At 34.2% G+C, this 15,024-nt stretch overlaps 1 protein-coding gene across 1 annotated transcript; it reads right to left on the bottom strand.

Moving 5' to 3' along the window:
* Positions 1-7,770: 7,770 nt before the first annotated feature.
* Positions 7,771-11,479, bottom strand: LOC145960133 (uncharacterized). The gene is made up of 7 exons (XM_083079400.1): positions 11,429-11,479; positions 11,152-11,289; positions 10,518-10,821; positions 9,669-10,262; positions 8,392-9,582; positions 8,134-8,350; positions 7,771-8,068 (listed from the first exon to the last, which is right to left on the bottom strand). The coding sequence occupies exons 1-7, from the start codon at positions 11,477-11,479 to the stop codon at positions 7,771-7,773; spliced, it is 2,793 nt and encodes a 930-aa protein (XP_082935526.1).
* Between the last annotated feature and the right edge of the window lie 3,545 nt (positions 11,480-15,024).

Raw genomic sequence — 15,024 nt, 5'->3', positions numbered from 1 at the left:
AGATCCTTTTCAACGGACCCTGCCCCTCTACCGTTAGGTGAGCTGGTCGGCCCGTGGCGAAACAGGCTAACGTTCTTCGCGTTATTCTGACGATTTTGCGAACTGATACGTGGAAGACCGTATCTGGCGCCCATCTTCGAGATTTCGAGACGGCCTTCGCTTCGCCGCGGCGCGCGCGAGAACACCCTCCATCTTAGTTCCTCCGAGCGCGAGTATCTCTATCCGCCTTGTGTTTTTGACGGCGTTTTCGCTCCCCATTAACATCCTCCTCTCCAACACCCGAGGAGGATCGAAAAATTAAAAATAAAAAGACGTCGCAATATATACAGGGTGATTCATATAAAGTGACCGATGTGAATATTAGCTAAAGTTGAAGAGCTATGAAAAAATTTTTATACCAAAAGATGTTTGACACAGAGGGGGATATCATATGGTACAAATGATATTCTTATAGATGAAGGCATTAAGGAGATTTCAAGATCAACTTAATTTTTTTAAATGGATCGCCATATTTTTGATCTATTAGACTGACAGTCGATTTTAAGACGAATTCAACGATATATGATTATAAGGTCATTTAAGGTCTTTACACAAGAAGAAAAGTTCATAATTGTAAATGTCATGTATTTTTATTTATAACAATAAATGCTCAAAATTTTGACCTTGAACTTGTAAACAAACATGAATTCTATGTGTTAAATGATTTACTGCTGCTCTTAGGACGTCCGTTGGAATATTTTGAAGAGCTTCGGTAATTCGGACAATCATGTCGTCACGGGTTGTTAGTGGTTGTTCATATACGATAGCTTTGACATGTCCCCATAAAAAATAATCCATTGGAGTTAAATCAGGTGAACGAGGTGACCATTTTACAGGTCCATTACGTCCGATCCATCGATTTGAATATTTCTGATTTAATAAAGTCGTCGATTCTCTTGTAAAATGAGGCGGTGCGCCATCTTGCTGGAACTACATTTGTCTTCGAGTGTATAAATCTATATCTTCTAATAACGTTGGTAGATGATTCATGAGAAAATTTTGATATATTCTACCATTTAATGTTCTTTCGAAAAAATAAAGTCCGATTATGTGGCCATTTAGAATGCCGTACCAAACATTTACACTCCAAATACGTTGATTATCAATTTGCTGCATCCAAAATGGATTCTCTCGCGACCAGTAATGCATATTATGCCGATTTACACTACCATTACTTTTAAAAGTTGCTTCATCGGAAAAACATGAAATGAAAGAATTGTGGATTTTGTTCTAGCATTTGGCAAGCCCAGTTACAAAAATTTATCCTATTTTCAAAATCTGTTCCATGAAGTTCCTGAGTAAGATTTATGTGATATGCGTGATAGCGCCTGAAGCGTAAGATTCTTTGTATTAAGGAATATGGCAAATATATGTTTGGCTTGATATTCTATGGATGCTAATATGCGGATTCAAATTATTTCTTCATTGAGTACTTTTCGAGTTATGAGATTTGAAATAACCCAGTAAGCAAAATGTTAGCAGGTTGGCAGCAGATTGGCAGCAAATTCGATCAGATTTCCATATCAGAACCGTAGCCATCTGTGTCCGCATTAAGCTTTTGTTTTGGCGACAGAGTCTGTAAAACATAACCTGTCAACATATTGTCAGCAGAATCTGTAAAACATGATCTGACAACAGATTGTCGGCAGAACCCGAGCAGAATCTGTGCACGCAATCTGATGGCAAATTTACAGCAGAAACCGAGCAGAATCTACGCATGCAACCTGATGGCAAATTGACAGCAGAAACTGCACAAGATTTGCGCTTACTTTTATTAATACTATATAAATGCAACAAAATTGATTATTACAAGTGCTAAATAAGAATATTATCGGCAAGTTAATTACAATTTTCTTCTAAAATGACATACATGTCATATGTTATATCGTAATATATGTTAATGTAATATATGTTATATCGTAGTTATATCTTATATAGCGAAGGACTAATTTAATTTAATTAAATTAATAATAAAGTAAATGTAACTTGTAAAACTGGAGATGTAATTTATTTAGAATTAAATTCTTGCTTTATGCCTCAAATAGGCAGTACATGAATAATTTTCCATTTAGCATATTGATTCCAATCAGTTTAATATTCTGAATCTCATCTGCTTGTATCAGAAATTAAAGTGATAGAAATTAAAATGATAATTACTATATTTTCAGTCTTATCTTCATATTCGCGACTTTATATATATTTCTGACAAAAATTAGATTACGAGAAAGTACAGCTCCCGTAGCGGTAAGTGAAGGAACTATCGAATCATGCAAACTCTGTTCCGTTTCTGCCGTCAATCTGCTATCAGAGATTGTGTGCGCAGATCCTGCTCGATTTTTGTTATCAATTTGCTATCAAATTGCGCCTCACAGATCGTGTTCAATTTCTACCATCAATCTGCCGTCAGTTATATCAGCAGGCTCTACTCGATATCTGCCGAGAATTTGATATCAAATTTCATTGCGCAGATCCTGCTCGGTTTCTGCAACCAATCTGATATCAAACTGTGTTGCGCAGATCTTGCTCGATTTCTGCCACCAATGTGCCGTCAGTTACATCAGCAGGCTCTACCCGATTTCTGCCGACAATTTGATATAAAATTTCATTGCGCAGATCCTGCTCGGTTTTTGTTATCAATCTGCTGTCAAAATTGCGCCGCACAGATCCTGCTCGGTTTCTGCCATCAATGTGTCGTCAGTTACATCAGCAGGCTCTACCGGATTTCTGCCGACAATTTAATATCAAATTTCATTGCGCAGATCCTGCTCGGTTTTTGTTACCAATCTGCTGTCAAAATTGCGCCGCACAGATCCTGCTCGGTTTCTGTCATCAATGTGCCGTCAATTATATCAACAAGTTCTGCTCGGTTTCTATTGACGATCTGTTGTCCAGTTATGTGAACAGATTTTGTTGTATGTCTGCTGACATGCTGGCAACATGATCGAATACATCAATTCCTCTATGCAAACTGTAGTCTTTCTGCCTTTAAAATTTGTAATGGGTGTTTGACGAAAATCTGTTCTAACAGATTTGGCTATCTGGGAATTTCTTAATTTTACATAAACCGTAAAATATCTAGTAAAATATTTATTTTTCGATTATCTTACCTTAATACTTTTATGTACAAAATAATGAGAGGAATCAATTGGTGTAAAGAAAACACATAGTTATTTTTAAGAAAAAATATGTAATTGCAAATATGTTAATTGCAAATTACATATTTTTTTCTTCAAAACAACTATGTTTTTTCTTTACAACAATTGATTCCTCTCATTATTTTGTACATAAAAGTATTAAGGTAAGATAATCGAAAAATGAATATTTTACTAGATATTTTATGGTTTATGTAAAATTAAGAAATTATTTCAAACCTTATAACTCGAAAAGTACTCAATGAAGAAATACTTTATTATAGTGTTTTGAAAAGCTCTCGAGATAAGCTACAAGAATAAGTAATAAAAAATAGAGAGTTCTGTTTAAAAAATTGAAGGTGACCTTCACGTGACCTTCAAACGACTCTCCAAGATCAAATCATTGCCACCATCTGATGGCTCCATTCAAGCCATACAACTTTTGTTTGAAACATTTTTTTATTTAACGCACCGTTTCGGAGATATTTGAGCGTATTATTTAAAATGGGACACCCTGTATATATATATTAATATATTAATATATATAATTAATATATTAATCATACAATAAATTGTGAATATTTCAGGGAATACGATTTAACACAAAGATATTACAGTATAAAACTTTTTCGATGCTAGATTAGAGGAAATTTTCTAAGAAATTGGAAAACATTTATAAATAAGCCCCATCAACATCGTCTAAGCAATTTTCCTTTTGGAAACATAATAATATTCGTGAAAATTATTGGGGTGAAACTAAAGCAAGACAAATTAAATGCATATTGGACCAAATTATTTTAAATTTTGATTCCTATAACTTAGATTATTCGTGGAAATTAAATCAAGTAGGTATATGCGAACATACGCAGCATATTTTCTTATGTGATATTCTTTCTTATTACAAACTATCGGAAATATTGTAATTATTTCCCATTATATTGAAATTATAAGTTTATTTTCAATTATTTTAAGTTATTATTTTATTACAGATTAGAGAAAGCCATTTTCAAGAGTTATATAATAGAAAACTGTTATGGCTAACATATATCTGCGTGGCGAGAAGAATAGGCGTACATATTGAACTAGCAATATACCCTAGCAATATATTTCCTTCAAAAACTTGTTTGGCGTGGAAACCGAGGTAATATATGTACCTGATCTTGGTTTTGAGATCACTTAATTTTTCTTTTACTCCTATCATACACATATAATTATGTTTACATTCACACAATGTAAGAAAAAGATGTATAATCTAAAAGACTAAAGCATTACAATAAATAATAATTTTTTTCGGTACTTTTGCTAAAAAGAACTTGCTCTAAATAGGCTAAAAAATTTATCATTAAAAATATATAGTATTGATATTTATATATGTCTAACTTTATTGTACTCTTTTTGTTTTATAATCATTTATCCTTAATTCTATCTACCTATATTCGCACGCACGTCTTTAGGCTGTCGTCTCTCAGAGAGAAGAAGGGACGGAAGTACGCAGGCGACGATGTCGCCACTCGGCTACGCCAGCGCCCTTATCTATTATGCGCGCAATACTTAAACGCTTCTGTACATTCTCCCCACCGTTGAACCTTTGTTCAACTAATCTTTTATTATAGGTAAAAGAGCTACATTTTTCGTGGCGCGCTTATATATTCCATTTACTGTTTTTACTTCTATCACTCTAACGATATTGTCTTGCCCAGGGTATAATTTTACAATTCTTCCTGTGGGCCAATACAAGGGTGAAGTTTTATTTTCGCGGAGTATAACTAAATCGCCTATTTGTAACTTTTGTTGTTGCGATTGTTCACTAGGTTTTTTAGTGCGTGTCGTTATTTCCGTGAGATATTCTTTATTCCATCTATTCCAGAAATCACGTTTTAGTTTTTGTATATGTTGCCAATGAGACAATCTATTGCTAGTAGTATTAGTAAAGTCATTTTCTGGAACCGATGAAAGCAAGTCACCAATTAAAAAATGACTCGGGGTTAACACGCTTAAATCGTCTGGTTCAGCTGATAAAGGCGTTAGTGGCCTGGAGTTCAACACAGCTTCGATCTCGATGATTAATGTGTTAAATTGCTCGAATGTAAATAACGTATTTTTGGTAACTCGATATAAGTGATACTTAAAAGATCTGACCGCGGCCTCCCAAATTCCTCCAAAATGAGGAGATCGTGGTATGAATTTCCAGGTCACCTCTTGCTCTCCCAACCAGTGTGTTAGTCGCTCTTTATAAGGTTGAGTATTAATAAACTCATAAAGATCATGCAATTCGTTTCTCGCGCCGACAAAATTAGTGGCATTATCGGACAGTATGATATTTGATTTGCCTCTACGTGAAAAGAATCGTTTAAGCGCCGCTATAAAGGCTTCCGTACTTAAGGGGGGAACCTGGTTTATAGGGCCAAAAATTTCGAAATTTTTTTTTTTACTTTAATCGATAGTAGTACTCTCAAAGAAGATACTCGTAAAGTTATAGAGCGAAATTCGAAATATTTTTATAGTTACAGCTTGAAGAGCAATGTAGGAGCGCGCAAGTATAGGAGCGCGCGGTAAGAATTAAGGTTGTGCTCCATCTTTTGGTTTCTGATACGGTATTATTTTGCTTGGCAAATGTTTGTCGAAGCATATTTGAGTCAGTGTTCATGTACAGGAAGTCTGTGTACATGTTTATATGTGTAAGTGTAGCTGAAATGGCTGATTGATTTATGATTACGATTAAGAAATTTTCAAAAAGAAGGGCTCGTGATGAATATGAAAAAAGCTGTAATAGCAACATTATATCACTATTATTCTACAAATGAACAGCCAAGGCATAAAAATTGTCTGATGGAAGCCGAGAGTTGGTGCGAGTGGTGCAAAGCTGATGCCAGAAGTGAAGAAAAAAATTACGACCATCGCTCTCGAATTATTACATCAGATATTGAAAAACATCTTATTTCTATTTATGAAGAACTGTCAAAAGAAGAATTTTTAACAAGATGCTTAGGCGGACATACGCAAAACTCTAACGAGAGTTTTAATTCAACGATCTGGCGTCTCGTTCCGAAACATTTGAATTCTGACTCGAAAATTATTGAAATCGCCGCTTTTATTGCTGCAGGAATCTTTAATGAAGGATATTCCACTATATTGCAAACAATGATGTTGCTGGAAATAAACATGGGTCAACAATGTAAAATATTCGCCGACAAATACGACGAAGAACGAGTTACGAGACTGGAGCGGCGCTGACTAAGCAGCACAAAAGAGGCTCGTATAGCTCGTAGGCTTCACGAAATCCAACAAAACGAGTTTTATGAGGAAGCGGAAGGCTTGTTATATGGACCTGGTATAGCAGATTAACTGTAAATTACCAATAATTATTCTTTTTTAGTACCGCAAACTTTAAACGCGATTTTCTCGAAACCACTTTTTCCAAATTGGCGGGAAAGATAGAGAAAAAACTATCCTACCAATCGACTTCTTCTAACATTTTTTAGTTACATAATTGTAAACCATTCTATATGAACTAAAAACATTTAAGAAAAAACTAGTTTAAATAATTTATTTTTGCATAAATAGGTCAAAATTTTAGGGTCGAAATCGCTATTTTTTACTAAAGTCCCATAATTTTTATAATTTTATATATTTTTCTTAATTTTTTTTAGTTCATCGACGATAGAATTTTATGACAAGTAAAACCAGATCGATTTTTTTTGTTTCAGACAAGAAATGGAGGCTGTATTTTTCCCGCCAATTCGCAACTTCGGTCACGAGGCACAACCATAATCATCAAAAAACTCAATATAAATATCATTATTTTTTTAATAAAAAATATTTTTTGTATTGTTCAAACATGTAATAAATTGTCCTTAAAGTTTTGAAAAGATCGATTTTATTGTTAGTTCTGAAAAAATTCGCAAAGTTCACCTTATTTTCAGCGTTCTAAACCAGGTTCCCCCCTTAATTCACTGACCAGCTCCAAATGAACTGCTTTAGTCGACAGGCATATAAAGATGGACACATAAGCCTTAACCTTATTACGATTACGTAGTTTTTTCTCTTTTAACAAAAAGGGACCGCAATAATCAACACCTGCGTTCGCAAATGGACGCGTACATTCGAATCGCTCCTTGGGCAGATTACCCATTACATAGTCTATCATTTTCGGTTTTGCTTTAAAGCATATTATACATTCATGAATGATTCGTCTAATTCTATTTTTTACGTGTACTGGCCAAAATTTTCGTCTCACGTGATATAAAGTGGCTTGAGGTCCAGCATGTAATAATGAAACATGGGCTTCTCTAATAATTAAATCTGTTATGTGATGTCTTTCCGGTAAAATCATTTGATGTTTGTGTTCATATTTTAACTCTGCGTTCGCTAATCTACCCCCTACTCGTAAAATTCCATTTAAATCAAAAAAGGGGTGTAAGGCAGTAAGTTTACTGTTTTTCTTAAGTGTTTTATTTGCTTCTAACCGTTTGATTTAATTGTTGAAGGACTCGATTTGAACAAGCCTTATAATCTTATTCATTGCTTGATTTAGTTCTAAATTAGTTAAATTACCTCGTATTTTAGTGTTTGTACGACAGTTATTTGCGAATCTAAGACATCATGCCACCACTCTGCGAAGCATAGTTATCGTTGAAAATTGTTGTAATACGTCAAATTTCTGTTCTGTCTTCAAAATGATCGCTGTCTTTTTCTCTGGTATCTCAGATATTGTTGGTTGAAAGTTAGGCCAATTTTGCTCGGGTTCTGCCAGCCATTCCGGACCTCTGCTCCATAAAAGATTATCAATAAGTTCCGAGGGAAGGACTCCTCTCAGAAACCAAATCAGCTGGGTTATCGTGAGATGCAATATGTCTCCATTAACATTGTTCGCTGAGTTCTTGAATAACAGCAACACGCTACAAATGTCTTCAATTGATGTGGTCTTGTGTTAATCCAGTGTAAAGTTATGGTTGAATCTGACCATAATATGATCTGATCAAAAGGTATCTTGAGCGCTTCCAAAACTGCTTTACAAAGCTGTGCTAGCAACAAGGCTGCACATAATTCCAGTCTAGGTAGTGTAAGTTTTTTAAGCGGTGCGACTCTCGATTTGGAGCAAACCAATACCACTTTGTAAGATTGTTCAGAGTCCGACGACCTTATGTACAAAGTTGCTCCGTAAGCCGCTTCACTCGCATCTGCAAATCCGTGTAATGCAGACTTCTAGATTTAGTTGTACTGATTTGTCGTGGGAAGGTAATGCTATTCAATACTTCCAGTGTGTTTCGAAAGGTTCGCCACTTTTCGTTGATTTCATCAGGAACTGGTTCATCCCAGGTCAATTGTAATTTCCATAGAGCTTGTAATAGTATCTTTGCCTTGACGATGACTGGTCCTAAAAGTTCAAGTGGATCGTATAAAGATGCGACTTGTGCCAATATAGAACGCTTCGTTATCATCTTCTCTCGTTGTTGTAGGTTGATTCGATATAACAAACAGTCTTGTGGACTCCATAGAATTCCTAACGTTTTCTGTACATCAAAGAATTCAAGGCATATAGATTCTTCTGTTGTTTGATCAATCTTCTCAATGAGCTGAGGATGGTTGAAAGACCATTTTCGAAGATTAAAGCCTACTTTTCTTAAAAGACTCGAGATCTGACCCTTTAAAGCTTGAGCCTTCTCCAATGTCTCGGCACCTGTTAAAAGGTCATCCACATACATGTCCTGTGCTATGATGTCTGCTGCTTCTGGATAATTTTGTCGCTCATCAGCTACCAATTGTTGTACTGTACGAATCGCCAGGTAAGGCGACGAAGTCAATCCATATGTTATTGTATTAAGTTTATAAACCTTAATAGGTTCCTCTGGATTATTTCTCCATAAAATCCTTTGGTATTGACGATCATCTTCATTTATGAAAACCTGTCTGAACATTTTTTCAATGTCAGCTGTATAGACTACATTATGTAGTCGAAATCTCGTTATTATAGAAAAAAGATCCCGTTGCGTCACAGGTCCAGTGAACAACGTATCGTTCAACGAAAGGCCAGAAGTAGTTTTCGCTGAGGCATCAAATACTACTCTCAGTCTTGTTGTAGTGCTAGTATTTTTGATGACTGCATGATGTGGAAGGAAATAACCACCATGAAAGCTTGTGTCTTCAATCCTGGACATATGTCCTAAGGCTTCGTATTCATTTAGAAATTTTCTGTAGTCTTCATACAGTTCGGTATTAGTGCTTAATCTTCTTTCTAATCCTTGAAATCTCTTTAAAGCCATATTGTATGACTCGCCTAATTTATCCTTCTGATCGTTGAACGGCAGTCTTACCGTATAATGTCCTGAGGCAGTCCTCTCAACTGTTTGTTTGTAGTGTTCTTCACAGGTTTCCTCTTCAGTCGATAATATTTTCCGTTTAGGTATTTCTTCTGTTTCCCAGAACCTTTGTACGGTCTCTTCTAACGTACTTCAAGAGAGGTGGCATAGATTGTCTACTGTCGGACATAAACTTTACCAGTAACAATCCAACCGAATCTAGTTTCTTGTAATATAGTTGCGTCTGAATTCAATTTGATTTGGCCAGAACATAACAATTGATAAAAGTATTCTGCTCCGATGAGCATATCTATGTGACTAGGTTGATCAAATGTCGGATCTGCTAGTATTATATCTTTCGGAATGTTTAATATCTTACGCTTAATAACTCCTGACGGTAAGGGCTCAGTTACTTTAGGTATAATTAAATAATTAATGTTGAGGGTAAATGCATCAGTTCTGGACTTGATGGTTACTCGAGTAGTGTATCTAATACGGTAAATTGTTTCTCCAATTCCGCTTATGGGAATATCTACTGACTTCTTGGATAGTTTCAACTTATCGCAACATTGTTCGGATATAAAATTGGATTGTAATCCAGAATCTAGAACTACTCTGCATGAGGGATATTGTCCTGTCGCATCTGCAATATTTATCAATGCCGTGGACAGAATTATCTGTGATGTATTTTTCAACGTCGAACTCAAGCTTTGTATAGTTGCTTTTGTTACCGATGATTCTACGTTATGTTCTGTCTCTGTTTCAACTGATTGTGACGTGTCATTAGAACGGACTGCATGTAACATAGTATGATGTCGACGATCACATTTTTTACAACTACTCGCTTTGCATTCATTGACTCTATGATTATCTCTAAAACAATTAAAACAGAGACCTGCCTTTTTTATTGAATCTGATCTTTCGTTGTAATTCATGCCCTTAAACTTTTCGCAATTTTGTATCTTGTGATTTTCTCCGCAAATATGACACTTACATGTAGCTTGTGTTTCTAATAGAACTTATTTTGTTTTACTCGAGGTAGCTTTACTTGAGTTCAACGTTTTATTGTTTGACGTGTTCTCTCGGTTGAACGTTTCATTAGGAATAGTCTCTAATACGTGACATCTATTACGTAAAAATTTAAAATACTGATCTATGGTAGGCATTTCAATGCCGTCTAAAGATTTTTCCCATTCTACTCGTGTTTTCTTATCTACTTTCGAACCAATCAAGTGCAGAAGTAATGCATCCCATCCCTCTACTGGTTGCTCTAGATTTCGTAAGACGTGTATGTGTCTGAGCGCTGTGTCGATCAATGTGCTTAAGCCCGATGCTGATTCTTTCAACATAACCTGTAATTCAAATAATGCTTTAACGTGATTTTGTATAATAATGCATTTATTACTGTATCTTTCTCTCAATAAATTCCACGCGATTTCATAGTTTTCCGCTGTAGCTGATAACGAGTGTATGACTTGAGCAGCATTATCGATTAAACATGACTTTAAATAATTAAACTTTTGAACTGCTTGTATTTTTGTATTATCATGGACTAAAGTTTTGAATGAGTCTTGGAAGTTTAACCAGTCTTCATACTTTCCATCAAATTTCGGTAACGTTATAGTAGGCAATTTAACGCTTACCTCATTTGTATGCAAATTCGTTAATTATCTTAATACTACTCGAATGTCTGCATCGTTGTTCGCATCATTGACCGACGCTGTGCTCCTCTCTCTAACATCCAATAATTCTTGGGCTCTCGCTATTTGCTCATAATAGTTATCTTCGAATAATTGTCTAGAATTGTCGTCACTGCTATCCTGTTATTTCAATCTCCATGTGAATATTTTCGAAATCTGATAACAAAGATTTTGCTTTTTCAAAGCGCGCTTTTAATATGTTATAATCACGATCTGGCACGTAAGTATCTAAAAAACCTTTAAATCTCGTTAAATTTGCCTTGATCATACCACGACGCTTTTTCATTTTAGTTAACTCAATCTCCTCCATGATGTCTCAAAATTAGCAGCTATCGGTAACTCTAACCTCTACGTAACGCAACGTCGACGAATGTGTTTTTATCGTATTAACAAATGTGTTTCCTGATACGCTCTTTATCCGGCTATATGAAGGACCAATTTTATGTCTAACTTTATTGTACTCTTTTTGTTTTATAATCATTTATCCTTAATTCTATCTACCTATATTCGCACGCACGTCCTTAGGCTGTCGTCTCTCAGAGAGAAGAAGGGACAGAAGTACGCAGGCGACGATGTCGCCACTCGGCTACGCCAGCACCCTTATCTATTATGCACGCAATACTTAAACGCTTTTGTACAATATATATATATATATATATATATTTGTATATACATCTATTTACACATATGTCTTTCTTTATTGTCGATACAGAGGTCATACAGGATATACAGAATATTTTAACATTGAGTGGATGTACGATCAATTTAATCGGCAAATTTCTTTCATAAATACATGTCAATCAAATGCAGACGTGCCCAATCGGATGATATCTATAAAACAAGTGAGTAATCCCAAGGAGAACAAAAAGTCACCATAACATCAAAATGATATCATTTTGACTTCAAAACGTCAATTTCATATCAAGACTCCCTGCAGTGACGTCAAAATGACGTCATTGTGACCTGCGTGGACATTTTATTAGAAAAAAAAAATGATTAGCTTTATATGTATTTGCAAACAAGCCATTCAATTTTTTTTTTATGGTATACGCTTATATATCCCCGGGAAAAAAAAGTCCATGTCTATTTATATAAAAAAAAATAAAATTATATACAGTCTTATATGATTATATATAATATCACATATGATTTTATCAGAGCATACGTTTTTGTATATGCTTAGATATGATGTCCATCTCTGACCATTTCTGATCATAAAAAATGATATTAGATACCTCACGTCATTTTGTACAATCAGGCATAGTCAGATACTGATATCATATCTAAGCATGTATAAAACCAAAGCAAAGGTTAGTTTCATGTATGCTTTGATATAAATCATATATGATATTATATATAATCATTTAAGATTATATATGATTTTACCTTTTTTTATATAGACAAATATAATTTTTCCTAAAAATTATATCTTGCATTACATATTTAATTAATTATTATGCAGTATTTAAAAACAACAGTTATATTTATATTATTATAGAACCCTAGTAGCACAAAACATTGGCAAAATATTGGTATACCTTGGCTCAATATTGGTTATATTGGAAATGTCTTGGCCAATATTTGCCAATGTAAAATTAATATTGGTTGTTAACAAAATGCAAGTGTTCTGCCAATATTGCAGTGCCCATGATGACCAATATTGGCTACTAAATAAATATAAATGTGTTGCCAATATGGTTGCATCCATTATAATACCAATACTAGTTATGAAGTAAATGTAAATGTGTGCCAATATTGCATGTTCACACATTATATGTGAGCTTCGCGCGTCGCCACTAGGTGGCGAAAAGGAAAACACCTAACCCGAGAGTGGGACTCCATCTAAAGCAGTATATAAGGCCGCGGCACAAGTCCCACGAGTCACGACTTATCAATCAAAGAGTGCGGACTATTATAGCCGCACCTCCTCTAGCTTTTGCGAGGAACTCCAGAGCTCCATAAATTAACCACAGATGGTTAATTTTTTTTTTTGATGGCGAATTCCGTCATATATTAGAACTGATCTATATCCAATGTAAAAATATTTGGGTATGTATAATTAGCCAATCTTGGTTAAAGATGAAAATAAATATATTCGTCCAATATTACAATTCAATATTGGCTCAAAATGAAATCGCGTCTACTTTGCAATATTGGACCAACATTGGAAATATTGGATATATATTGTTAGCCAATATTGCTCCAATAAAGTGCTACTAGGGAAGCAGCTAAGTGGTACTTAAAATTAATGTGTGACAGGCTTAGAAAGAAGATTACAGATACAATTAATGTAGTATATGAGAAATATATGAGAAAAGTGCTGTAATTTTCAGATCTGATAATATTTATTCATACATGATATCATATATGACTATATTTGGCAAAACATAATTAGATATTGACAAAATCCATATATGGCCAATTTTATATGGACTTTTTTTTCCCGGGTCTAGTATAATTATGTTAATATGTCTGTATAATGTCATATATATAGGCCCATATTCTGAATCCTCTTTTATCAATAAAAGTGCTTCTAAAAGCGGCCTATAGCCAATCAGAAGGCTTATATACCGCTTTTAGAGGCACTTTTATCGATAAAAGAAGATTCAGAATATAGGCTATAATAGAAGCATGTCAAGGTTGAGAGTCACTCGCGAAAGAGGCGCTGTTTATTTTAGAACATGCGCGTCTTATATGTACAATAAGATCGTGCTTTAGAACAAAGAAGCCTGCTTTTAAAATCAAGAGAAAAAAGGATTAAGAAAAAAACATTCGCGTTTTCGCCATTAGTCTTGTGTTGCGGTTCAGCGTGGTTTGACTATATAGAAGAAAATGAATCCATCAAAGGTATATTAATTGTATTAATATTAATATAGTCCCTTGATTCTGTTTGATAGAGGTTATATGGATGTTGTGTTTAGTGTGTGCTTAATAAGTGTCTGTTTAGTTTTTTCTTATAATTAGATTTTATGTGTGTATTAACAACGTAGAGATTAGAATAAAACTGTTGTAATGTACCGATCGACCTATCTAACCTCACTCTTTGGTTGTATTTAGAATTATAATAGAAAAGACACCTATTTATTAACTTGATAATTTTCTGCCATTCATTTTCTGTCATTTTATTAAGTTTTTTTTTGTATGAAATACAAAATTTTGTATGAAATTTTATTAAGTTTTTATATGTTTTTGAGAATAAGACTGAAGTTTTTTTCTTTATATTTTTTAAAAGACTGATACTTATATTCTCATAGAGTTTATACATAATATTAAGTAAGTTTATACATAATATTAGTAAGTTATACATGTATAATATAGTTGATATATAGTATACAGGGTGGACCATTTTAACCTTTAATGGAGAATAACTCGGAAACCAAGCCCGGGAGAGAAAAATGTTTCAGACAAAAGTTATTTGGTTTCGAGGAGGCCATAAGATGGTATCATTGGTTTGACCTTGAAGAGTTATTTGAAGGTCACATGAAGGTCACCTTCAATTTCTTAAATGGAACCTACTATTTGTCATTGCATATTCTTGTAGCTTATCTCGAGAGCTTTCCAAAACACTATAATTAAGTACCTTTTCGTTAAGTACTTTTTGAGTTGAGGCTTGAAATAATTTCTTAATTTTACATAAACCGTAAAATATCTTGTAAAATATTCATTTTTCGATTATCTTACCTTAATACTTTTATGTACAAAATAATGAGAGGAATCAATTGGTATAAAGAAAACACATAGTTGTTTTTAAGAAAAAATATGGAATTGTTAATTGCAAATTATATATTTTTTCTTCAAAACAACTATGTGTTTTCTTGTTTACTGATGATATTTTATAATTGATCTAAAATTTAA

The sequence above is a fragment of the Camponotus vicinus genome, unplaced genomic scaffold (assembly GCF_025532165.1).
Source record: "Camponotus vicinus isolate PSW18456_S1 unplaced genomic scaffold, iyCamVici1.0 SCAF_10, whole genome shotgun sequence".
In the NCBI taxonomy this organism is placed as follows: Eukaryota; Metazoa; Arthropoda; class Insecta; order Hymenoptera; family Formicidae; genus Camponotus; species Camponotus vicinus.
The sequence above is the reverse complement of the archived record's forward strand: the minus strand, read 5'-3'. Positions and strand labels throughout refer to the sequence as shown.